This window comes from Astatotilapia calliptera, chromosome 16 (genome assembly GCF_964374335.1).
Source record: "Astatotilapia calliptera chromosome 16, fAstCal68.1, whole genome shotgun sequence".
Taxonomy (NCBI): Eukaryota; Metazoa; Chordata; class Actinopteri; order Cichliformes; family Cichlidae; genus Astatotilapia; species Astatotilapia calliptera.
This window is the reverse complement of record NC_137437.1, coordinates 9,840,969-9,868,800: the sequence shown is the minus strand read 5'-3', so window position 1 is coordinate 9,868,800 and position 27,832 is coordinate 9,840,969. Positions and strand designations below refer to the sequence as shown.

At 42.3% G+C, this 27,832-nt stretch overlaps 1 protein-coding gene across 2 annotated transcripts; it reads left to right on the top strand.

Annotated features, from left to right (window-relative positions):
* Positions 1-870: 870 nt before the first annotated feature.
* Positions 871-27,832, top strand: ndp (norrin cystine knot growth factor NDP). 2 transcript variants are annotated; one of them, XM_080290799.1, is made up of 3 exons: positions 871-1,609; positions 14,033-14,478; positions 26,603-27,832. In XM_080290799.1, the coding sequence occupies exons 2-3, from the start codon at positions 14,269-14,271 to the stop codon at positions 26,825-26,827; spliced, it is 435 nt and encodes a 144-aa protein (XP_080146925.1). In that variant the 5' UTR covers positions 871-1,609; positions 14,033-14,268; the 3' UTR covers positions 26,828-27,832. The 2 variants fall into 2 exon arrangements, with proteins under 2 accessions (XP_080146925.1, XP_026001762.1); XM_026145977.2 differs by lacking the exon at positions 871-1,609 and adding an exon at positions 2,895-3,130.

The following is a 27,832-nucleotide window of genomic DNA, read 5'->3' as shown; positions in this document are numbered from 1 at the left end:
ACTTATTTGCTCTTTTCTTTGTTCCATATCTCAGAATCTTTTCACTTTCTCTCTTATATCCCTTTATTTGTTCTGATTTCCCATGCAATGTCATGCACACAGCTATGTGTTTTGGGTTTAAATGAGTGTTAAGATCATTAGCTACGGTGTGGTCTGCACTCACTGCGCCCTCATCGCCATTTGAGCTGTGCAGTTTCTCTTTGATACCAGAGTTTTATTGCTGTACTAGACAATATCCCTTGATTCTGAGCTAACTGTGTTTCTCCCTGAGCTCCATAGGCAGACCTGGTACGCTCATCAGACACCAAGTTGTCTTTGGCAGCTGCTGTGACATTACTCTACCTGGTCAAGAACAGAGAAAGTTATTCTACACCAGCTTTAAATTACAACTATGGGACTATTTTTGTCAGGCATTTGGCTCCCAGTGGAGACCACTTTTGAGGCAAACACGCCTGTTTTTCTGTTGCACACTGGTCTGCATAAATCTCCAAAAATAATAGCCCACTTCTATTTTTTTTCATCCAGCTTCAAATAATACTGAAAGTCAAGCTTCCAAATGAAGACTGAATACGTGTGCGTTCACCATCAGTCAGCCTGCTGTTTTATGTGTCTCGCAGACGATATGAAGTGGCTCGAAATAAGCTGCTCCGAAGGAAACGAGTTAAAAACTGACAGATATCAATGTTTACATCTTTGGACAGGGCATCAGAGCTTCATCACCACCATAAATTCTTGGCTGGTGTTAGGATACCATGCCCAAAGGCCAAAAAATGTCTGCCTCAGGTGATACGATGTGACCCTGCCCTGTTAATCCTGTTGAAGACCAGCTCGAGTGCCGGTGCTCACAGGGACAGCAGGATCAGAGTGCCTACAGCCAAGGTGGGACTTAATAAAGACATGGACCGCTGTCACATGCAACTGAAGCAAAAAAAATCTTAAGGCGTGACACATCACTAAAATGGAGCCGAACAAAGAGAGAAACGAGGTGTAATTTTAAAAAGTAAGTTACCTGCCAGCAGCTGTCACATTATTTTTGCTTTTTATTACCGCCCGTTTACCAGCTAAAAGTGCAGAGAGTGAGAGGGTTTGTCCAAGTTGTCAGGAGGCTGCTTTTGCAGCGGTATGTCAGCTCAGTGCATCCCTCTTCAGCTCAATATGTCTTCTGGCCTTTCTCCTCCGCTCTCTGCCTCCCACCCCACCCTCTTCTCCCCGCATATGGGATTCACATTTGGCTCCACTGACCGTTTTCTTAATGTGATATTATGATACATTATCTGAAGCCATTTACTCCCTGTCACCACCTCTCGTGTGGACACAAGCCGAGTTAAGCCAAGGAGAGGCTGAGTCCAGGTGAGTTATGACCATTTAATTTGACACCATTCACAGCCGGCCCGATCTTTTACAATGCCTGAAAGTGCAATCAAAACACAAACACAAGACACTTACGTGTGCTTCTCGCTCTCACTCTCTAGGAGCCCATTGGTGGCATATAAGTTTTCACCCCCACCTCCTGCTGCTGGTTGTAAATCGCCTCTGTCGAAGGTGTATTTGTGCGAGAGAGAGAGGGAACAGAAGGTGAGAAATTTGGGGGTCAGCCGAGGCCTTCCAGGTAATTGTGCTTCTTAAACTTTTGACCCTGTAAGCCCTGCTTAGTGTGCTGCAGCTCGCTCCCCTTATTTCCCCTGAGAATTTTTACTCCCTGTACCAAGGACATGTTCGTGTGCGCTACAATGACAATCGGAGCACATGCTGTCACCAAACACGTGTTATTCTTTTACACCTTTTTTGGGGGGCCATGAACTCGTTACTTATTTCATGAGGCGATGAAAAATGGCACGAGCTTGTCCCTTAATAGGCTCTGCCTCCCTGTGCCTGTGTAAAAACTGTGAAATACCCTTTTCCCTCTGTATCCCAGTACCACAAACACATCAGTTAGTTGTCATATTTCTGATATTTCTCTATCCAGAAATGCTGAAAAGGAAGCGAGGTCACTGACGTAATCGACTGCAATAATCAGGCGACTGTTGTGCGCGCAGCCTCAGAGAATATATAACTTTCAGGGCAAGCCTCATTATTTGCCTTCTCTTCACAGCAGTGTGCCCCTTTAATATTTCCAGGGTCTGTCTGTCTTCATATTGAGCCGCTTGAGAATGATGGATGAGGTTATTACAGTTGGATCCACTCGGGGCTCTCCTATATTGCAGTTTGTTTTCATCATTTCTAAACATACAACTGGCTTTAGGTTTGTGCTCATATTTCCCCTCCCCTCCGGGTTGTGTGTCTGTGTTTTAAACACAGAGTGATTTTTGGCAAATAAGTCCTTCATTCGGTTATGATTTGGCGCTTTTCATAATGTCTCCTTTTTCAATATATTCAGCGTATGTGTAGCTTTGCTTTTCTAGTAGAAGTAAATGGTATCTCAGAGTTGCAATCCCAAATATGCTTCTCTCCTTCCCCTTCCTTCCTCCCCTCCAAACCACCACCACACCTGCGAACCCCTCCGCCCCTACCCCCTGTGTCACGGGGGGGGGGGGGACGCCGCGTGAAGAGGAAGGGCCGCAGGGGCCAGTTGTTTTTAAATAAACTAAATCTGCTAACAGTTTTATAACCCTGACCTCGTAAAAAACTGGCTGCAGCTTTTGGTCAGCTCTCTCCTGATGGGGCAAGCAGAGTCGTTCCAAGCCTGGAATTCCCATTTGCCGCTGCGGAGCATGTCGGTGCGTCAGCTGGTGTGCCTGCGAGAGAGAGGGAAGAGGTAAAAGGGCGTATGATATACGATTGCTGTGTCACGATCCACATGTGATGAGCGTCCTCACAGGCGGGGAGCATCCAGGCTGCTCCCTCTGTCTGGTGATTTCCCTGTTAAAGAAAAGTAAGGGAGAGGGGGGCAAGGGAGGGAGAAAGAGAGAGAAAGCAGAGGTGAGAGAGAGAGCGAGAGAGAGAGAGAGGGAGGAGAGAGGAGCGCTCAGACAATCAGTGTGTGTCTGTGTGTGTGTAAGTGAGAGAGAGAGAGAGGTAGAAACAAGAGGAGAGAGGAGCTGGCTGGGAAACAACAGTTGAACAACAAATCCAGTGTTGCATGCAGCCTCTCCGGATACCTCTGCTGTCTTTCTGCTGCCGGTCACTGAAGGTAAGACCATCAGCCTGGGTGTCACACCTCTGAATCTGCACTCCTGCAGATTTGGGTGCATCCTGTTGTCTTTTTTTATAACTCTGTGCACTGCAAATGTAGTCAATCAAACTCTGTATCAGGCATGCCATCGAGGATCCAAGTATTCACTGCTATACCCTGGATGTGTTTCACGTGTGTGCATTTTTACGTAGCTGTACGTGCATCACACATGGGCTCGCTCAAAGAGAGTTTGAGTGACACTCCTGCTCACTTTTTTTTTCTCCCCCCCTACTCCTCCCTTCCTCTGTTGCACATCACTAAGCTCAGGTGTGCATTCCTGTTTTACTGCAGGGCAGTTCTACACCGTGCGAGTCCATAAACTGCAAGTGGTTGTGATTAGGACGCAGTGTGACATGATTTGTAATAAGAGGAAACATGTTTGTGTTGGCGCCGGTGGATTTGCTAATCAGGCACTGACAGCGAGGCTGGAAGGATAGTGGGAACCCGCGTGGCTTGCGGGACATTAATAGTGCGTTAATAGTGAACATCTCCGGAGATGCATGAATATGTGTTTTACAGGTGTGTGCGTTCATGGCTGTAAGTGTATGATTGACTTGGCCTGTTATGTTGGACCCCGAGGCTGCTGGCTTATGCTAGAAGTACATGATGACAGATACAATAGACTCTGTGGTAGGTAGGAGGAGGAGGCGAGCTACCACTTTGATTTGACTGAGGAGGAGAGGCGTGTGTGTGAGAATGATAAAGGGAGAAGGTGTTTAAATGAAAAATGAAGTGGCTACAAAAGAGTGTGGGATAATGTGAGTGGGGTAGGAGAAGAAGCCCAAGTAGGAGGAAAGGGGAAAAAAAAACATCTGAGAAAGAAAGAGACGGGCAGAGCCAGGAGGAGGACACAATAAATAGGAGAAACAGAATGAAACTGAGATGTGTGAGAGAGGCTGAGAAAAGAAGGGCTGGAGGAGGTGAGAGTGAGAGAGCATGACACAAGACGGGGCAGAAAAAAGAAAGCGATTGAGACCGTGTGATGCAAACAGCCCTCCAGACATCTCCGTCCACTTCCGGTGACACCAGATGAGAAACAGTTTGCGCGGCAACGAAAGAAGCGCCGCAGACTCTGAGAATCACCTCTGAACTGTTTGGGGAAGAGAAAAAGGCGAAGACAAGGAGTAGGAGGTGTGTTTGAAACACTGCACATTCAGCCAGGTACAGATAGACAGCAATACTCTGGCAGAGCAGCACACACTTGGTTTTGTGTCTCATGTTTCATATTCTCTCACACACACACACACACACTGGGGCCCATTGTGAGTATATTTATTTGGACAGTGCTGAAGCTCTGATAGGCAGTTCACAATGTCTCACTGCCACAGGAATGTGCTTCTGACAAATGGATGCTCTACACGAACCTGAGGCCATCAAGGGGATCCTTAACACCAACCACCCAGACGAGCATGTGGCAGATATCTGCTGCCCAAAGAAACCCGGTCCAGAGCGATAAAACAAATGCGTCCACGACTCCTTTCGCTCCCTCTTTTTCAAAAACATCTTAGGCCTGGAGCTGCATTGAGGATTGATCTAGTTACATGCGCAGCTTTTTTAGCCCACAGCTCGCCACAGCTTTTCTTTCCCCCCACTTCTTTCTGACACGGATGGAGAGAACAGCAGAGGAGATGGAGTTGGGATTTGAGGTGCATGCGTGTTGACTCAGGAAGATTAGGGGGTTCTGTTTTTATCAAAGCGGTCAACAAACAGCTCCCACACTCTGGTTAAATGAGAAGAAAAAGAAACTGGAGAATATTTACACAAATGCCTTCCCTGTGTATTCTCCAATCTCAGTGCCTCTTATTTCCCACTGTTTCTGAGAAGCCTAAATTGTAAAGCTAACACAAGATTAGCTCCAGCTCACACGGCCGCCTGTCATTGGCTGTACAGTGCTCTCAAATCCACACTGTTTGTCTTATCTTTACTTGGGGGGAGGGGGGGGGGGATATATATTTAGTGAGGAGCTTAGCTTTTAGGAGAGTGGCGCGTGGGGAGGGTAAGAGAGGGCGAATGTGTGTGTGTTTTAGACAGAGAGGAAGAGTAAGTTTGTGTGTGCGTTTTGAGAGCTGGCGTCAGTAGACAGTGGAAGAGCTTGGCACTCTGCATGCCAAACTGTGTGTGTGTGTGTGTGTGTGTGTGTGTGTGTGTGTGTGTGTGTGTGTGTGTGGTTGGACAGGTCTTTGGTTCTGTACACCCCCACCCCCCCTCACTTCACTGCAGTCAGGAATCTGCCCTTTAGTTTATTAAAAGCTGGTGAAACAATGGAGGGGGTGAGGTTGGGGATGAGGGCAGGTGGTGGTGAATAGAAAATCATGACGTAAACTCTGGGCATGATACAGAGCCGTGGCAGATCAGCAGCGAGGGTGATGATGTAGCAGTAAATGTAGGAGAGAAGGCAAGATTGAGTTATTCATGACAGACCATAAAACAACCTTTTCCCCCGCTCTACCTGTCACCTCGCCCTCACTCCATCTCCTCCATCGTCCTGTGATGCACCTGTTTTTCTCAGCAGGGCAGTGGGGGCTTAATACCCGAGCTCCCCATTGTGACTGCAGACAGGCCCATCACTGGACAACAACTGTGTACTCAGCTGCCGCCAGGCATAGGTGATAAAGCAGAGGATCCCTCAGAAGATCCGACTCCTCTACCCAGGCCATGTGCCGTCACACACCAACATCCCAGCAATGTTCAGAGCCCCAGAGCAGGAGCATAATAACACCCACGAGAATACCACATGACACAGCCCTTATGTACATATGTGAGGGTTTGTGTGTGTGAGATGAAAACCCATAAGTAAGGTGGGCAGGGGATATTTATACTTGCACCCCACTGCTAAGAAGAAAACATGGTAACAAGTATTGTGCAATTCTGTTCTACACAACATACACTGGGGCGTCAGCGCAGTGTCACTTTTCATAACAGATTTTTGAGATAACGTAATTGTTTCACTTGTACCTCTTGAACAAAAGTTTTCATTATGACTTGTGTTTGTGTATCTTAGAGCAGTGGAAAACAGGGAAATCAGTTTTTGCTGTCACTGATCTGTGTGAACTGATCGATTGCTTGGTTTTATAAATGGTAAGAAAATAATGAAAACTGTTCACCACAGATACTCCAAAAGTAGTCAAAAACCTGAAGCAGATCTGGCCTGCCTGTATTTCAGACCCGTCATGATCGGTCTCTGTATCCCAGGTGAGCGTGGGGAGGCATCTTTCCCACAGTAGCCTCTAAGAGAGGCATCACAGTGTCTGCACTTCTTAAGCTTGGAATTATCTTCTCAGCTGAAGCCAAAACCTTCAGACCACACAAACTGTGGGGCTGTCTTTGTAGTAATGTGGTTTGGATTCCCACATATTATATATTTAACCCAGTTTGGATCTCTTTGCAGGTCCAGAGCCCTTTTTTAAATTAGCCGCCCTTTGGCTATGCTGCTAAAGTTATATAAAAATGAAGGAGAGTTTGTTTAATTTGATTTGTTCTATGACAGATGATATGTCTTTTAAAAGCAATAAGCACAGATCTAGATATAGGCCTGGAGTTACAGTGCAAATAATACATGCTGTGTAATAATTTCGTCTGCCTCTGGGCCTCCAGCTTTGGCACTCTTATTAGTTTCTGAGTACTGGGAATTTCACGTTGGTCAGTTGAAGAGGAAAAGAGATTGCTTTAGATTTGGAGGCCTTTGTGCTAAATTACTGAAGTTCCAATTTGTTTAAGTAAGACCTGAAGCAGTGGACGCACTCTACCAAATCACACCAACAGGTGCTTTATATTGTAAGGTACACCCTACAATAATACATACAGAGAAAAACCCAACAATCATATGACACCCCCCCCCCCCCCCCTCCAGTGACAGTGGGAAGGAAAAACTCCCTTTGGTGGACATCTGCCGCAACTGGTTGGGGTAAGATAGGTAAAGGATAAATAAAGGTAATGGATAATTGCCATTTACCTGGTATAGGCCAAAGAAGCAGGATGTTCACGAAGAATCTAAAGCTAAAACTATTAGCTTTTTGCTAAATGATTTTACAATCATTTCTTAGTAACTCACTGTCATCTCAGGTCTGTCAGGCTCTGAATTTCTCCACATGAATGATGTGAATGAATTTGTAAAAAGAATGTCATGTTTCAATAAAAGGGTTTAGAGTGTGCTTCCTTACTTCACAAGTCAAAGCGTACATTCATGACGCTGCATTTTCACCTGACCCCATGAACTCAGTAGCTCGTAGAACCACCTTTAGCACTAATAACGTGAAGTAATCCATTTCCACATAGCTTTATCAGACTCTCACATTGAATTCTGGCACACTCTTCTTTTCAATGTTGCTTCAGTTCATTGAGGTTTGTGTGCCTTTGTTTATACACAAGTCTCTTAAGGTCCCGCCACAGCATTTCATTTGGGTTGAGGCGTATACACAGGTGTTCATGGTTTACTCAGTGACTGTAAGGTGCCCAGGTCACGTGGCTGTAGAACAAACCCAAACCATCACCCCTCCACCACCATGCTTGGCATTTGGTATGAGATGTTTGTGCAGATATGCTTCACCAAACGTGGTGCTGTGCATCACGGCCAAACATCTCCACTTTTGTCTCGTCTGTCCAAAGAACATTGTTCCAGAAGTCTCGTTTTTCATTCAGGTACAGCTTTGCAAACCTAAGCTGTGGTGCCATGTTCTCTACAGAGAGAAAAGAGGCTTCAGGCAACATTTCCAAGTAAGCAATACACATTAAGGCTTTTTATAATCGTAATTTTTGTAACTACTAACGTTGGTAGTATAATATAAACTAAGTAGCCATTAAGTTTATATCTAAGACCTCTTTTACGCGCCAGCTGTACACATTAAAGAGTTAGTTCTAAGCAGTGTATTCAACTTACTTGTGTAACCATCTTAATTAAGGTAATATATTAAACAATTTAATATGTTGTAACTGTACTTAGTTGAAAGTTCTGTCTTTATTAGTGGTGGTCTTAACTCAATATATACATAAAAAAATCACCCCACTACTCTATCGTTCTCCTCTTGTAATAATGCTACTCTGGACTACTTGTTTTTGCCTTAGACTTGGCAATATTGTGATAACTAATTCAGCATATCTCCCCCATGTCCCTGGCTTCTGTAGAACACAACATACTTTCTCCTTCTTTGCTAGAACAGTACAAGTCTAACACTCTGAAGCAGCGGTCCAGCTGCTGCTTCCTGTAGTCTTACCTCATGCAGTGTTCCTATTCCACTAAGCTCTGAACATGGATTCCTGTCACGGATATCAGGACACAGGCTTTCAGTTAACACAACTAAGAACCTGGATTTGTTAAAGTAAAATCAATTCGAGTGATGTATGTGATACACCAAATGGAAGTTATCCATGTGATGAGGATGAGGGACGAGGTGGTTTTTTTGCTGGAGGTTATGGGGTTGGACCTGGTCTTGCAGCAATTTTTCTACAACGATCATCAAAGGAGGTTGTTTACTTTAACTGAGGTGAAATTTCATGGGTAATTCAGAATTAATGACTTGTTGTATTGCTCACATAGCAGCACATTATAATGAAAGCAGTAAGGACCCAAGGTGACATAATGAGGTTGTATCCAGCACTCCTCCCAGAAATAATCATTTCTATCAGACATCAGACGGTACCGGTGCAACTGCTTGGTCTTGGGGATTAAAGAGAAAGATGTGATGGGAAAGGAACGATAGAGGGACTGTTTTTGGGAAAAGGAAAAGGTTCAGGTTTAAGTGGAACACCATGGGGATTTGTTTTTGTAATTATATCAGAAAGACAAGCTTGGTTGGACTTGATGATGGGGTTGATTCCAAACAATAGATCCAGGAAAGATATGGACCGTAACGGTCTCGGGTTTGCTGGTCATTATACTTGGATCGGTTGGGGGAATGGGGTGGAAGGGGCAATAGAGCTTGTTTTTCTAAACTCTAAGATCTCTATAAATATGAATTGGATAGGTGAGAGTATAAGGTACCTGGCATTTCACACATTAATAAGTTCTCAGTTTGTACATTCACAGTGCAGTAATGAACTCACTCAGCCAGATACAATCTCCATATATTATCCTGAAAGCCCCCATTATCTGAGTCAGCTGCCATTCGTAGCTCTGTATTGATACGACCAGCTTTCAGAGTTTAAGCATGAGTTGCCAAAAGAGACAGTAATAATGATGTGTGGTCACCTTGCGGTAAGGGCACGTCCCTGCTTGCATAGCAATGATGTTAGAGGGAAGCTGCCTCAGATGGATACATAACAAGCAGACGACAGTCATAGAAAGTCATCTCCCTGGTGCACATAAAAAGGTGGAAATGTCTGGCTAGCTCAACTAATTAGTAATCAGAGAGCGCAGAGCTGGCTGGAGACCAAAATTATGAGATTTAGGGTAAAATAAAGTTTGCTTGACTTGTCCTGGTATTTACTAGGCGGTTCACTCCTGTCATTATCTTTGATTGTTTTGCTTCATGGTAAGGCCTGTTGTCTAACAAAAACACATGTTCTGAGCGGACATTTTGATTTATGAGGAAACACTGTGGATGTTTTTCCTGTGAAAACACCTAAATACAATTACATTGTCATGTTTGATCTGAACTGATTAAACACATTTCCCTTAAAAAGTGGGTTAGGAGATGCTGCAATCACATATGCTTTCTGCTCTTTCATCCAAAACCAGACTGTCGTCCAGCTAAGGCAGCATCCAGCTGTCACTGAGCGCCAAAACTACAGGAGCCAGAAAATTCACAGATTGACTGCATGTGTACTTTTAATAGGCAATTTGAAAGGGAAAATCAGTTGAATCGTCAATAATTCATTGTTTAGTCAGTTGAGAGCAGGGAAACCATATTATCATAATTGAAGCTGATAATGACCATTTTATCCAGACATCTGTGTGTTTGAATACAGTAGATATTAAGCAGTATTCCAGTTCATTGTAAATATGTCTCTCAGGCCATGCTGAATGTAGGTCTGTAGTGTAAAGTCCTCTTAAGTCGTTGTCTCCACTGAATTTTTAGGAAGGTATCTGACTTTTTAACTGCTATATGCACAAATTTGTTTGCCACCTGCTCACTAAGTTGCTATGCTTCTTTGAGCAAACTCTTTCCTTTTGCATTGATCATTTCAAGTGTTTTAGAAATATTGATTATGGAGGCTGGAAGAAAGGTCTAGTTCATTTTTTGAGTTCACGTTGCTTAGATTTTATGGGGTAGTAAGATCACATTTACTGGAAAATAAACCTGTTGACCACATATTCAGCTGACGTGCAGAAAACCTAAGAACTGCTTTACCACTTGAGTATTGGTTGTTTTCTGGGTCTCTGGGGACGTAATGAAGCTGTCATGTGTACTCTGTAGTGCGCACTGCACTGAAAGGGAATTTGGAGGCCACGGGGCATGCAAGGTGTGCACAGAGGCATAAGTGAGGGTAGTCTCGGGTCAAAAGGAGCCCGACAGCAAATTTTTGTCTCACTGCCCCATTGCTGCTTAATCTGGTCTTTAAATGGATCAGTTATCATAGTTTTGTATTTTCGAATTCGCTTTTATTTTGTATTATTTTCAGTTAGTTCTCTGAGTGGATTTTCTTGTTTCGGATTAGTTTATAAAATGTTTACTTTTAGTTTTTAATTAGCATCAGAGTTTAAGTCTATTTTAACTGTTACTGTATAAAAGGGAATTGTCAGAGGCAAGATTTAGAAAAATCTATACAATTATTACAATAAAAACAGAACTTTTTGAAAGCAGTTGACTCTTGTGGACATTCAGAGTCTCGATAAACATGTCCCTCAGTGTCATCAGGCAAGCTGTAATTAAAGTTTTACCAGACACTAAAGGATATTTCCTCTATATTTCTATTTTATTTTCGTTTTCAAAGTTCACAAAATCATTACAGTTAGTGTTAGTGTGGTGTAATTTTTATTGTTTTTCATAATAGATATTTTTTTCATGTCCAGTTTTATTCTACTTTTTGTAAGCTATATTCATATGGGTGCACGTAAATATGTAGATCATGTCGATCTAGTAAAAACAAGCCAACATCTGCTTCAATGTCCACTTTGGCTGATGCCTCTATTTTCCTCGTTTACTCTGTCTTACATGGGAACTGAATTGATTCCACTGTACGATTCTCAATGACTTGACTGTGTAATTTCTAAGACATGCACACTAATGATGCTGATAGCGATACCAGCAGCAGAGACGGGGATAACAGTGTTCGTTCTAACGGTATGGCTGGCAAAGCTGGAAGTGCTGATGGGTGCTGGCTGTCTAAAGCATCCTGTTGCATGAGCCGACTGCAATGTAAACCCTGCAGCACATGTTCGACAAGCCAACGAAACATCTCAGGGAATATTTATTTTAACAGGCCAAATGATACTTCTATTTCTCTCAAGAGGAATGTTAAGGTTAAATGATTCCCCCTTAGAAAGAAAAACACTGGGGTTGAACTAAAGGGGAGCTGAAGATGGAGAGATGGGTTAAAGGTTTTGCCCGAACTAGTTGCTTGGTTTTAGTTCAGAGGAAGAAGTGAGTGCAAGATGGTGCAGTGTTGAAAAGGGATGTAATAAAATGATAATAATAACATAATTTCATGTATTCGTGTTTTGTGAAAGTATTTTAGTGCAACTGACCTTTTTGGGAAGTTATTTTGAAATGTAGTAGGTCACAAATTGCTAGACATAGCTTTAAAACGCAAGACTATAAGTAATTCAGTCATGTGCCAAATGCATTCCTTGTAAGTAATAAAACAGGAAAGTTCTCTACAGGCTGAAGACGTTCCCTTAGGTTTGATCATTTTAGTAGCAGTACCAGCCACTTGCTGCAAATTATTGTAAATTGTTTCTGGTGATTAAGGACCCTGGAATGTACTTTATTCCACCCTTGGTCAATAGCGACTTCTTGGCTTTCAATATATTACCTCGCCTGCTGGTACTGCAGCTTCTGCATGCATGTCCTTTTCATGCTTTGGAGAGGCAAAGCGTGAAATGGACACGGTGGATGTCTGTTACACGTTTTTCCATGATATCGGGTGGAACTGTGACTAGGATAAAGCAACTAAAATAGTGCATATTGCATGAGAAAGGCAACTGGATGCATAGAAGCCTCAGGTGGGTGATTAGCAGATGTTTGGACACACACTCACAAAAACACTAATGCATTAAAGTTACATTTTCATTTTCTACTGTAATGTAACTCCACTTCTTGCATAGGTATGTAACTAAAAGCAATTGACTGAAGAGCTAGTTACAAATTGTCTTGAGTTAAAATTTCAATAATTTCCAAGTATTATCAAAGTACTATTCAAATAGGTTACATTTCACAAACTTTTTAAGTAGACATTATCACTTAATAACTACTTGTACTCATCATATGTCAAGAGGTGTCCACACAGGAAGCAACAACCAGCAACATGGCAACCTCAGACCATAGAGAGCAATTAGGTCATCTTACCATTTACACATTTACACTGTCACAAAGGAGGGAAACAAATGTCAGCAGCATGAAGTAGGCTAGTGATTTATGCTCAAACGTTAAACTTTTCTCAACTTCAAGGATTAAAGCACTTACAGGTGACAATGAATGATATGATTGACATATGACAGAGTGGAAAATACATCAGTGGGGTTATATAGTTGTCCCTGAAATTAAATACATATTCATTTAGTTGAGGAGTAATAAGGAACAGAATATTCATCTGACCACTTTATATAACCTGGAATTTTTCTAACTATTGTACAATCAACATCAGACTACTGATCTCCAAAAGTTGATTTTGTTCATCTGGACGTGGCGTTTTCAGTGGGAGAAACGTTTCGTCACTCATCCAAGTGACTTCTTCAGTCTCAGCTGACTGCAGGTTTCCCCAATCTTATAAACAGTACATTTGCATACTGACTGAAACCAGCCCACTGAAGGAACAATGGGCTGGGAGGTCGGTTCCTTCATCAAAATTATAACTTTCTTCTCATCCCAAAGCAACTGTGTAAAAGTCATATTTTTCCACAGCACCACTAATGAGCACCTACATTTACAAAGCCACGGTTTACACTTGACTTTAGTTGTACGTGTTTAAAAAAAACAAACACTTAAGCATAAATACAGCTCCTGCGACTCCATGTGTAACCACTTCTTCGTAAACCTTTAGCACACAAGTATAAATTGGGTCAAAGTATTTAAAATGATCACAAAGCATGAATTTATGGGTAGCTCGTGAAAATAGATAGATAATAATAGTTAATAAACTTTAACATGGCTATTTTGCTCCTTTCGCCATCTCTCACCCTACCATGCACTTAATTCACAACACATTTCAACATACCTGCTGCAGCCAGAACCAGGCTCACTTTTAACACAAACCCTATTGTCAGAAGGACTATAAAACTATGAAGTCGGGAAAAAAAATTACCTAAATAAATGTGAAAATATGCAGAGGGCTTGCAGTCATGAGAGGGCTTGTTGGGAAAGTGAATTATTTTAATGAAAAAGTCATTCCTGGGGAGAGGAAAAGGCCCGGCTGCAGGCTGTTTGTGCATGGCTTAAGTTTCTCTTCTATAATAAAAGCACAAGGACTTATGTGTCCACATGTGTGTGCCGTGTGTGGGTGTACTGGGTTGAGCGTGGAATAAAGGAGACAAAGTAGACGGCCAGTTTCTTGAGACACACACACTCAAATAATTAATCTCAAAAACTGGCAGAAAAAAAAACTATGTCTGGAGATAGCTTCATCCACTACACACGAATTGTAGCATTTGGAACAGTTTGACTTGTGGACAAAACATAGAACGGCCACACGCAATATCGCTGCTTTTTCTGGTCTTTATCTCTTCATGTTTCCATTGATGCAGTTATGTTTGTCTTCTGCTTCCAGACTCTGATGGATTAAGGCAGCGGGGGATGGAGCAGCCTGCCCAAGAAACCCTCCTACTACCTAAAGCTTGCTGAATTTGAACCTACAGTGAGCTGACAGGAACAAAGCAGAGTCAAAGACAATCTCCTTTTGTGCAGCCTTGTGACAGAACAGACTCTGTAAGGAGGAGGAAGAAAAGCAACTACGTTACACGTTGGACATCCCGTGAGGATCAAGCGCCTCAGGGTGGCCCGATCATGAAACCTTCCATCTCTGGGGGCTCCCCCTCTGGTCTTCTGCTGGTTCTAATGTGCTGCCCCCTCCTGGGCTTGGTCCATTCTGCCAGCAGCAGCAACAAGGCCAGCGATAACGGACACGCACACCTGGGAGATGCTGACCCAGACCGCTGCATGAGGCATCACTTTGTGGAGACCATCACACACCCAATTTATAAATGCAACTCCAAGGTAAACCTACCAACACACTAAAAGCCAACCTTTCATATGAAATCTAGATAGTTGTCAATGTTTTTTATGTGACTTTTACTTTGTTTGATGTATTAAATGTTTATTGTTGCCAGTGTTTAAATGGAGTGCAATACAAGTTCAAAAATGAGACCATCCCCGAGTCTCTCAGTTCCCTCTGTCAGCCGGTGGTGTGATTTCTGTGTGAACGATGTGATTGAACTTTTCCACAAAAACCCAAAGGATGTGACAATTATTCTACACCCCGCGTAGCTCAGTGCCTGCCTTCTAGTGCAAGTGTCAAGAGCAGAAAACAACAGCTTAGAACATAAGTCAACTAATAAGCCCTGTCATACACTGCAGGATGAAACATAAGGTTAGCTAGCTACCTGGTGTTGGTATCAAGTTGTCCATGTTAGCTGATGAGCTGAAATTAGCCAGAACACAGTTTTATTTAAGTTGGATGGTCTGGAGATGGAAGTGGAAATTTGACTATCAGGGGAAACTGTGGTGGACTTCAGGATGTTTGGTTTTCAGAGTCACGGACAAACTGCAAACAGCAGGGTCTGCTAATTAATCTAATAACTTAGCTGGACATTTTAAAACGACTTTATCTGCTAATGTTACCAAAACTGAGTATGGCTAATCACATCTTGCTTGTCAGTGAAAATCATATCTGAATGAAAATGCTAGTTGGTTAGCTTGCCCAGCTAAAGTGATCATTGATTATAAAGTGTCACATGGTACTGATTTTAGTAAATCATGCAATGGCAAAGATATCTATGAGTAATATTTACTTTATACAAAATATGGTTTTCTTTTCAACATGGAGGTGGTTAGCAAGCTGTCTGCAATTTAGCTTTGATGTCTTTATGTTGATACGCAGTGTTTATACCGGTCTCCTGGTTTCTGTTCAAGATACAAGAAATACAGCACATACAACAGAACAACATTTTTTTGCAGGACAGTGTTGACTGGCGAAAGTACAAGCTGAGCATGAACCTGAGCTATAGCCTACTGATCACCTGGGTGGAGGTGTCAGCAATAACAGTGGTTTTCTAAGGTTGCACAGAGCTCCTTAAGGTAATGGGCCATTTGCTTCAAATCAAGCTCCTGAGCCTAAGAATAATACCCAGCAATGACTTAAGAGCCATTTTTTCTCACAAATTCCTTCCTTTCTACTAGTATTGCTCATTTCCCCTTGAAAGCCTTTCTCCATTTGACCATTCTAGTGTATCATTCTTTCCTTTGCTCTCTTAATCTCCATCTCTTTTAGAAGAGTCACATAGGAGTGTGTGTATATGTGTGTGTGTTGGTGGTTCTGGAGATGGGCCACGCTGCAGACATATTCTGCACCTCAGCTGGGGCTCAGATTTGGCTGAAGCTATCGTGTCGCTGTTAGCCTGCTCGCTCGTGCACTGCCAGGTGCTAAAGAGGGGGAGAGAGAGAGATGGGGTGAGGAAAGAAGAAGAAAAGTGGAGAGGCAGTGATTAAACAATGGTGTGGTGTGTATCCTGACAACTTAAAGACAGCCACTTGACGTAAAGAGACTGATGATCCCACTGAGTAGCACCAAACATGTGAATGCTATTGTGGGAAGGTGCTGTCGATTTTCCCTCTTTCCTTTTGTTGTGCACCAGTGCAGTTGCTTGTCTAGCGTGAGTGATCTGTTCTTTGGTCTTTTTTTAATATTCTGACTATGAGTGCATCAAGCAGGTGGCCAAACCGCAACTCGGCTCAGGCGAGGCAGGGCTGAACACACACTCAGCATGAGCTTGGCTTTCTATTACAGCGCACAGAGAGCCGAGTGGAAGCCTAACTGAGCAACTGTTTTACACCTCAGGCCTGATTTAGACTTCTGTGGTGAATCTTTGTAGTGCCTACAATGTAACCTACGTAAGTGGCCGACTTCTTGCCGGCATTTATGCCTGTGCTGGTGCGTTATGTGCTAGTTAGCATGTGGTCGTGTCCTTTGTTTTATATGCGGTGCCAGCGGATAGAAACCAATAAAATGATGGGCCCTCACGCTTTGTTGTGTTCTTTTTTGTTGTTTGCTTCTTTTCTGGGGTAAACTATATTGGTTCCTCGAGTCTTTCCACTTTCATATTTTGGCTGTGTACAGTACTGTGCAAAAAGTTTGAGCCAGCTGTCATTTCTTTATATTTAGATTCTGCAAAGCCAAACTTCCCTGTCCTTTTAACCTCTTAAGCCCCAAGCCTAACTGATCTCCTGCCTTTTGCTCCCGTGTCAGGGGACGTTGGGGCTTAGGAGGTTGTCTTGAGTGATGGGTCCTCAGGTTGTCTGAAGGTGTTTTAAAGCTTTTCTTTGAACATTTTCATTCCAGTCATTGTACCTGACCATTTTCAGAGGATTTTCATTTTTAATTCTTGAGTTTTAAATCCCTTAATGCTGACCTATGAATTAGTATCACAAAAGTCATTTAACAAAGGGATGAGCCAGCGTTGTGTCTACACAGACAATTTAGTAAATAAACAATTTTAAAAGTATCTTCTGTCACTTTATTTTGTCTTTTGTCAAATAGTTTGATAGACTTAAAATAGCAGTAGTAGGCAATTTGGAAAGAGCTGTTAGCTGAAAACTTGTTGCCATATCTCATCATGTTGTGCATTGTGCCCTGAAATATTTAGAGGAAACTGGGGGACAAAATAAGTGGCAGGCTTAAAAATATACATCAGATAAACAGTATCTGAAAGGCCCGTTCTTAAGGAACAGGAAAAAGTCCAGTAAAAAAAAAAACTGACACAAGACCTGAGCGATGCATCTGGCACTCCAGTTGATCCAACTTCAGTTTGATGACCATCAGAAATGGTCTCAAGAAGGCAAGAAGGAAGAGAAACAGGGAAAATGTACTTATAATAACTTTATTTATATAGAACAGTTACAAAGGGCTTCATAGTTTGGATAAAAATGCATTAAAGTTAAGTGCACATGTTCAACCATGCAAGCACACAGTCGCTTTCATTCCTGCATACACAGTCCTATACACGCATAGCAGAAGAAAAAAAAGGCCACAAATAGACAGCAAAAGATTAAGTAGAAGCTAAACTATAGAAATGAGATTGCAGCAGATGTTTAAAACAAACCCCAGATTCAGCCAACCTGAGCTACAACCACAAAATCGTGATTACCACAAGCTTTAAGATAAGAGCAACAGTTAGGAGACCCCGATCAGATGAGGTTGGCTGCAGTTATGATGTCTCAGTAGCTCTGCTTTATACGCAGGAGCCCGGTCATGAAGGGCTTTATATGTTGTTAGTAACATTCTTAAATGGATTCTGAATGCCGGCTAGTTTTTGTTTTGTTGCATTATGTACCAACTGAAGACGGGCTGAGGAGGCTGAGAAATGCATGTGAAAAGTGAGCAGCAATAATCAAGACAGAAGAAAATTGTGTGTGTACAAGAAGTTCCACATTATTTGGAGGCAATTAAGGTTTGATTTTTCAAATGAATCTTAAATGAAAGAAACAAGACTGGATGAGGTATGGCAGATTACACAGTGAACTGGACTAAAAAATCAGTGGCACCAGGTCTTATAGAGGTGGATCTTTAGAGGATTTGTATGAACAAGAGAGGGGGACAACAGCGAATGTCTACAGCCATCTGTAAAACATGGCTTGGGGCCAGTAGTGTTGGGGATCAGGCCTCAACATTATTGAAGCAGTGTGGGATCACCTTGACAGAAAACAGAACAAAAGGCAGAAACATCCAAAGAACAGCGTTGACTGACCTTCAAAAAGCTGAAAATAAGAAATAACGAAAGCTTTAAAGGTGGTCATAAAAGTGGCCATACAAAACACTGACTTTGTGTGTTTTTGCCTTCTATACTCTGTGTATTGTTACACATTTTTCCTGTTTTCCTAGGAACAAAGAAATATGGGGCAGCTCAAGCTCAAGCAGTGCTGTATGACTAGAAAAAAAAGCTCTCTCTGCTGTCTGCAGCACAGGTGTTGAGTAATATTCTGGTAGCAAACTCCTCCATTGTAAATTTGAACTTACACCATCACTACGCTAATTCCACAAATAAAGTTGAGTTTACAGGGTGCGAAGAGCACAACTCAGCCAGTGGAAGCAGTTGTATAATGTCCTCTGTGGATCTGAGGGGAGAAGAAAAATAAACCTGGGGATTTCATTATGGTTATCTTGGCACTGTGCAGCGTGCAAAGAAATAGGATTGGGTTTGTTTTTGAATGACTTTCCTGCTTAGATGCTAACGCAACTCTTGTCTGAGCATCTGTCTCAACTTATTAGCAAAAACATGATGAAAACACACAGGTTAGATCCACAGTGTGTGGTTTCCTGCCAGTGCTGAACTGCTGCTTTCTCGGGTTAATGTAAGTAACAGTTGTGACCTGTTTCACCGGAGCTGAAGAAAATTTCTTCCTTAATTGTGAAGGAAAAAAACAATATTTCATACACTGATGTTGTTATTTATTGTACTTTTTTATGCACAAACATAAAAATTGTACTGTTTTGTTTTTTTGCAGTGCAGTAAAAATGAGTGAAAAATTGTTCAAGATGTTGATTTTTTTTTCTTCCCTCTTTGTTCTCTGCTTATTTTCACCCCTGCTGGGTTTTTGGTGTTGATGTGTGAGTATACTGTACATTGTCATTTATGTGACACTAAACCAACTATAGGGTTCAGTTTTTCAAAGAAATGTAGAAAGCCATCTGACAAATGGATTTATCAGAAATTGCCTTTGATTTGTGTTCAAAAACACAGAACACACTTACCAGTTATTACCAGTGTAAAACTAGTTCTTCACCTTGAGTTTTATTTAAGCCTGTAAAGCCTGAAAATTTCCAGAAAATTCCTTTCTTTCAAACTATTGTTTGTCAACCCTTCTGACGAATTTGCATGTATAAGATTTAATTTGTATCATTTTTGCTACGTCCAGGATTTTTGTGCAATTTATTTTTCATAGTTTGTTTATCTTAAACCAAAAAAACATATTAGAGGGTTATAGTTCTTAAAAACTGATGCATCAAATCTGATATACTTGGCATTACAGGGTTAATTATAATTTAAATGCATTAAAAAAAAATTCCAAGGTTAAATTTTTTTTTTATAATTAGGGTTCCAACTAACTATTACTTCCACTGCTGATTAATTAATGTGTTGTTCAGTAAATGAAATATCAGAGCACAGGAGAGCCTGAGGTGACCTAAGGCTATAAAATCAAGCTTTCATATGAGAAACTGAACTGAACGTGTTATTCCTCTTAAGTATTACTGCCCTCACAACCCAAGCACAATGGGGCAGAAGAGAATGTGAAGACCACACATGATTTTCACCAAGTGTTTCACCAAAACGTTTAACATGGAGTGAGTTCTTCGGTTATGTGTCTTGTGTGAACAAGTGCTGTGCAAGTAAACCAAAAAAATAATGGTGACAACGTTCAGTCAAAACAAATAATCTGGAGGTCAGCGAGCAGCTGAGTCCGTAGGCCCAAATTGTATATCTGCAGATGAGCAAACCAGGTGTCAGCCATTACTCCCAGGGAGCCATTCCACACATCCAAGCAACGACAAAAAACAGGAAGTGGATCTCGAGACCCTCTAAAGGCCAAGATGACACTTCAGCCTCTAAAACATTAAAACAAACCCTATAACATATTAAATGCATGAAAAAAATATTCTTGCTGTAAGAGACTACAGTAAGCAAACACAATCCCCCATCCCCACACACAGACAAAAAAAAGAAAATATTTCACATGCCCCATGCATCTGAATGGATCAGTCACACAAGCTATCCATTTGACGACAGCACAGATTACTGTGTCGACTCTGGATTTTGTCTTTAGGACATATGGGACTTCCTCACGGGAATCACAAATATTTCAGTGCAGGGTTGCAGAAAACTCGTCCTTCATTTCCGAGTATCTTAGTTCTTAACATAATTACATCTGTCTAAACTTGGACAGCAACACTGCTGCGGACATGCTAGTTGATTACAAAGTTTTAATGCTTTTATTTTGAAATTTTGGTTATTAATTACTTTTATTTTAAAAGACAAATGCTTACATTCTTTATGTCACACTGTAATTACATTGTTACCTAACAGATCCACGTGCATTTAGCAACCCCGGCTCAAATAAAGTCCAATGCCGCTCAGTTTTAGTCTGAAAATCCAAGCAGTGACTTTTTTAAGTAAAACAGCAGCTGTTGTTGGAAACACTGAAGTAATTTCAGCCAAAATAAGCACCATTATTCCTAATTACAAAAGTACTTGAGTTTAGAGCATAAAACCTCAAATTCAAATTAAAAACTGCCAATAAAAAAACCAAAGTAGGAAAAAGTAACCACAGCGCCTGTCACTAAAACACAACAGACCGATGAATGCAAGGTTCATGTCATATTGGAGTTTTCATGATTAATCATAGCTACTTTTCATCGTGAGAATTCAAGAATTTAAGATAATTCTTTTAAAAATTATTACACAACTAACACACATCCAGCTCCAGTACTTTTGCACTCCACCTTCAGTTTTTTACTTTCGTGTCCTATTTAATTTTATTCCGTTTTATTTTATTTCTTTATATAGCACCAAATTACAACAACAGTCAGTTTGATGTGCTTTATATTTGCACTGCTGACATTTGTCCTATATGTATAGAATTACATTTATATAACACCCATCAGACCAGGGGCACGTCCAGAGGGGCCCACAAGGTGGTACAAGCCCTTTTGAAAATATATAATACTTGTATATTATATAATTTTAAATAATTATATAAATAATAAATACAAAGCTAGTCTTGTATTTACATTTTACAATATAGTTCAAAGGAAATTTACAGTTTGTTGCAAAATTACATACTACACAGCAAAATCTCCAGTGTTAAATTAACACTGGAGAGTGTCTATATGGGTCCACACCTCTGAGTGTTAAATACATCTCCAGTGTTAATTTAACACTGGAGATTTTGCTGTGTACTACTACCGCAGATGAAATTGCAGTGATAATAATAATAATAATAATAATAATAATAATAATAACAACAACAACAACGACAAAAACAATAACGATAATAACGATAACGATAATAATAATAATAATAATAATAATAATAATAACAACAACGACAAAAACAATAACGATAATAACGATAATAATAATAATAATAATAATAATAATAATAATAATAACAACAACGACAAAAACAATAACGATAATAACGATAACGATAATAATAATAATAATAATAATAATAATAATAATAACAACAACGACAAAAACAATAACGATAATAACGATAATAATAATAATAATAATAATAATAATAATAATAATAACAACAACGACAAAAACAATAACGATAATAACGATAACGATAATAATAATAATAATAATAATAATAATAATAATAACAACAACGACAACAACAACAACAATAACGATAATAACGATAACGATAATAATAACAATAATAATAATAATAATAATAATAATAATAATAATAATAATAATAATAATAATAATAGGGAAAATGAGCCTGACATGTTGCATCTAAAATAATAATTTCTTTTTTTCTGTATTAAAAGAATGATCCCTCCGACAGCAGTATATTGTCACTAGATTCTGTTATTAGTGATGTTTTATTTTCCACTATAATAAAACATAATCATACATAAAATTAGAAAAAACTGATAAAGGTGCAAATTAATAAAAAATGTATACTGTACATCTTGAAAATTTGCAATATAAATTAACTGACTTTTTAAATAAGTTTCCTTTGGGAAAGTTTTGAGTTATCAGAATCTCCTCCAATAACCTTTTCTTGAAATTGAGCCTCTAAATGTTCCTCAAGGACCCTCCAACATGAACAAAGTTGCTTGAATGAGCCCATGATGACTGCTTAGTAATGGTTTATATCACTTTATATCACTTTTAACAGGAAGAAACCTCCAAAATAACCAGGCTCAGAGAAGGGTGGCCATCAACCGATGAGAATGGAAATATACAGAAGTACAAACTGAGTCGTTTAAAATGGTGTACGTTCACCCGATAATAGTTCATTATGGCACTTGAACAGTGCTGTGTCAGTACTGAAGCTTGCATAGGTTTGTTTAATGTAGCGGCTTTAAGATGGCGCCGGTGAGGTCGGCTGCCGTCACGACTGCTCCGACCACTTTTTCTTTGTCTTTGTTTTTTAAGTTAGTTTTCAGCGTTTCTAAATCGGCAAAATCATCACCATTGGGTACATTAGGTATGACAGTGACACTCTTGTTTCTATTGGTTTACAATGTACTCACAATTCGAAGTTTTTAACTCCGGATCCGAGCTGGCCGAGTGAGATCTCGAGGGAGAACAAAGGGAAGCGGCGGCGGCCTAGAGGGAAGCGAGCCGGCGTCAGGAACAGGCTGAGAGCTCGTGCACACCGCACACCTCTGCCTAGCATCCTGCTCGCCAACGTCCAGTCACTGGAGAACAAGCTTGACGACCTCAGGGCCAGGATAAAGTTCCAGAGAGACATTCGGGACTGCAATCTCCTCTGCTTCACCGAGACATGGCTGAACCCAGCGGTGCCGGACCACGCCATCCAGCCGGCCGAGTTCTTCTCGGTTCACCGCATGGACAGGACACGGTACTCGGGGAAGTCAAGGGGAGGCGGCGTGTGTTTAATGGTGAACAACAACTGGTGCAACAGTGCGAACGTTGTTCCTCTCACACGCTCCTGCACACCAAATCTGGAACTACTGTCCATCATGTGTCGTCCTTTTTATCTACCTCGGGAATTTACATCGGTCATTGTAAGTGCCGTTTATATTCCACCACAAGCGGACACGGTCACCGCCTTATGCGAGCTGCATGAGGCACTCACACAGCACCAGACACAACACCGGGACGCTGCGCTTATTGTGACGGGGGACTTTAATAGCGCCAATCTCAAACGCGCAGCGCCGAACTTTTATCAACACATCACCTGCCCCACCAGGGGTGAAAGGACACTGGACCACTGCTACACTACGGTCAAGGACGGCTACAAGGCACAATCCCGCCCCCCGTTTGGCAAATCTGATCACGCCGCCATCTTCCTCATGCCAAAATACAAACAAAGGCTGAAACAGGAAGTTCCGGTTCAGAGGAAGGTCGCGCGCTGGACGGATCAATCGGTGGCCGCGTTACAGGACGCACTCGATGACGCAGACTGGGGCATGTTCAGAAACAGCTCCGACGATGACGTCAACGTGTTTACGGAAGCGGTTGTGGGATTCATCGGGAAACTAGCGGATGATACCGTGGAGACAAAGACTATCACAACGTTTCCCAACCAGAAGCCGTGGGTGGATAAAACCATCCGCGACGCTCTGAGATCCCGCACCGCTGCCTACAACACGGGACTCATGACGGGGGACATGGACCCGTACAAAGCCGCGTCATATAACGTGCGGAGGGCGGTGAAAGAGGCGAAGCAGCGCTACGGGAGGAAACTAGAGTCACAACTCCAACAGAGTGACTCTAGGAGCCTGTGGCGGGGACTAAGGACAATAACGGACTATAAAGCACCAACAACTGGTATGACGAACGCGGCCGTGACTCTGGCAGACGAGCTGAACACTTTCTATGCTCACTTCGAGGCTGCAGCTAAGGTCTCCAACAATGCTAGTGTTAGCGGCGCTAACGGCTGCAGACAGGAAGATACTGCCAGCACCGGAAACGTGCTCGTCATCTCCGAGCATGAAGTAAGGAGAGCCTTCAAAAGAGTGAACACCAGGAAAGCAGCAGGACCAGACGGCATCCCAGGTCGTATCCTAAGAGACTGCGCATACCAGCTAGCTCCTGTGTTCACTGAGATATTCAACATCTCTTTATCTCAGTCGGTGATCCCCACATGCTTCAAAGAGTCCATCATTGTTCCTGTCCCGAAGAAACCCCACCCTGCTTCTCTCAATGACTCTCAGTAGCCCTCACCTCAGTAGTGATGAAGTGCTTTGAACGCCTGGTCAGAGACTTCATCATTTCTTCACTACCAGACACACTGGACCCACTACAGTTCGCTTACCGTCCAAATCGTTCCACAGACGATGCCATCTCTCATCTCCTCCACACATCACTCACTCACTTGGACACTAGAAGGGGGAATTATGTTAAAATGCTCTTCATAGACTACAGCTCTGCATTTAATACCATAATTCCCTCCACACTCACCACCAAGCTGGAGCATCTGGGACTCAGCTCATCTATGTGTCAGTGGATCTCCAACTTCCTAACTGGCAGACCACACAGGCAGTAAGGATGGGCGGACATGTCTCAGCCTCCACCACTCTCAGCACTGGAGCCCCCCAGGGGTGTGTTCTGAGCCCCCTGCTGTACTCTTTGTACACATATGACTGTGTGGCCACTACCAGCTCCACCACCATCATCAAGTTTGCTGACGACACCGTCGTGGTGGGCCTGATCTCTGATAACAACGAGACGGCCTACCTGAAGGAGATTAGGAATCTGGAGAACTGGTGCCAGAGGAACAACCTCCTTCTAAACGTCAGTAAGACAAAGGAGCTGATAGTGGACTTCAGCACTAAGCAGGAGAGGAACTACCAGACCCCTGTCAACAACGAGTGCCCAGTGGAGAGAGTGGACAGCTTCAAATACCTCGGAGTTCACATCACGCAGGACCTGTCATGGTCCTGTCACATCAACACCGTGGTGAAAAAGGCCCGACAGCGTCTCTACCACCTCAGACGCTTGAGAGACTTCCAACTGCCCTCCAAGGTGCTCAGGAACTTTTACTCGTGCACCATAGAGAGCATCCTGACGGGAAACATCTTAACCTGGTTCGGGAACAGCACCATGCAGGACAGACGAGCTCTACAGAGGGTTGTGCGGTCAGCTGAGCGCACCATCCGCTCCGAGCTCCCTGACCTGCACTCAATCTACAGCAGGCGGTGCTGGACCAAGGCCAGGAAGATCGTGAAGGACCTCAGCCATCCCAACAACAGACTGTTCTCTCTGTTGAGGTCAGGAAAGCGATTCCGCTCCCTGAAGACCAACACAGAGAGACTGAGGAGGAGCTTCTTCCCGCAGGCGATACGGTCTCTCAATCACACCACCACACAGTACTGACCCACACATACAGTTCTTACACACACACTGGACATTCTGGACTTTGGTTTTGCACAACACTGGTCACTATATTCTTCATTTCCGGTTAATACTTGTACAGCTGCTGTTATTGTGTATATATTTATTTATATTTAGATTTCTTCATACATTCTTATATAGTTCTATATTGTGTATTTTGTTGTACAGTTATTTTATTTTCAACTTTAATTTATATATTTATCTTTATCTTATTCTTCCCAGTTAAATTTACCCTTCATTCTAATTTGTATTGTACAGTTATTTCATTTTTAACCTTAATTTATATTTTATTCCTTCCTAGTTAAATTTACCCTTTTTAATTTTTCATATTTATTTCCTATCTTATTCATAGCCTTTTCCTTTTTTGTTTTCTTTAGGTCACGAGCAGTTGTCCAAGCATTTCACTACATATCGTACTGTGTATGACTGTGTACGTGACAAATAAAATTTGAATTTGAATTTGAATTTGGCTCATGAGTAAAAGGAGGAGCAGGAAAGGTGCAGACAGAGAGGAGGCCAAAGTTTGATAGCCTGATCCTTTGCCAGGACAAAGACAAATGGTCTTAAAGTGGCGACAACAGTGTTCATATGTGTGTGTGTGTGTGTGTGTGTGTGTGTGTGTGTGTGTGTGTGTGTGTGTGTGTGTGTGTGTCACCCATACATGGCCCCAGACAGGCCTTTATCAAAGTGGGTACACGGGTGGCGACACACAGCAGCTGGCAGAAGGACATGACACAGGCGACAGGAATTCAGTGACCTACAGAGGAATGCCGGTCGGACAGTCACAACACTAATCAGGCTGGTGATGTGTGTGTGTGCTGACTGGTTAAACTGGGGAAAGGTTTCATATGCTGGCTTTGTTCCCTCTAAACAGCACAGAAAAAAAGTGGCCAACCACGCACACATAAACACACACAGAGCCCAAACATCTTTTTACTCCCCTTAAAGAGCCTGAAGGTCAACGAAAAATGCTTATCTGTATTTTTCATAACATCGCCTTTTCGCCTACTTCTTTCTTCCAGATGGTGTTGCTGGCGCGCTGCGAGGGCCACTGCAGCCACACGACCCGCTCCGACCCCCTCATCTCATTCAGCTCAGTGCTCAAACAGCCCTTCAAGAGCACCTGCTCCTGCTGCCGGCCGCACACCTCCAAGCTGAAGGCGGTGAGGCTGCGCTGCACTGGCGGGACTCGCATTACGGCCACTTACAGATACATCCTCGCCTGCAACTGCGAGGAGTGCAGCTGAGCAGACAGCAGTACCCTCCCAGACCCTCAAGACTCTCAAGAGCCGGCAGTTTTCTTGGCCACAGACCTTCCTCTCAAGCTGTCCAAAGCATTTTGGTTGATTATTGGATCAGAAAACGGCCCCAGAGATACTGGTTGTTAACTTGTGAGTGATAGTTTGGAGCAGTCAGATCAGCCTCACGTGGGCCTTAAAATTGACCTACAGCCCTTGGGACTCAGACAGAACATACTATACCCTTTCTATTATGTGCATTCAATCAGTACAAACAATGCAAAGCATATTTCTTCAGCTCACAAGGCCAGACACCACAAACTGCAGCTCCCAGGAGCCCGCTGGAGACCCTCCTCGCTGCAGAGACACACTGCACTCATTATAAGCCTCCGTAATTCATAACACACACGCTCAAGAACCACAGAATGAGAGCTCATTGCAAATATCTGTAACAGCCTTCTCCCTGCTCCATAAAAAAAGGGAAAAAAAAGAAGAAGCGTTTGACGACTAAACAAAATGCCTCGTTAAAAAGCAGCATGGGAAAGGACAAGCGGGTCCGCGTGAGCCCTGACATGTGCTGGATCTACAGTGGAGCACCTGCGCCGTGCTTACTCACCCAGTAACATTTTACACACTCCCTGCAGACTTTCATCTAGCTGTGTAAAACATGACTGATGCTGACAGGAGAGCTCATCGAATGAACAGTAGAAAAAAAAAAGAAGAAAAAAAAAGTAGCGTAAGAGGAGCCCAGAGGATGCAAGAAGACCACTGATGAAGGTTTTAGCAGCCTCTGGGTCAGCGGCGTGGACTGTCAATAGACTGCCAAGGGTATCAGTGCTCATTTAAAGTATAACCTGTTCTACTTGGATCTTTGTGATGTTCATGTTGATGTTATTGTAACTGCCGCTACTATCACGCCGGATTGATTAAATTTGCCGCTATTGCCTGTAACGTATTGTTAGTAATGACATGTCCTGTGTCCAACATGATGAATACAGAACTTCACACTCACTA

What these genes read in the sequence shown, in the direction of transcription:
- ndp (XM_080290799.1), top strand. Translation starts at nt 14,269, where the DNA reads ATGAAACCTTCCATCTCTGGGGGCTCCCCCTCTGGTCTTCTGCTGGTT. An exon ending in TTTATAAATGCAACTCCAAG is followed by an intron (nt 14,479 to 26,602) that starts GTAAACCTACCA and finishes TCTTTCTTCCAG; the next exon opens with ATGGTGTTGCTGGCGCGCTG.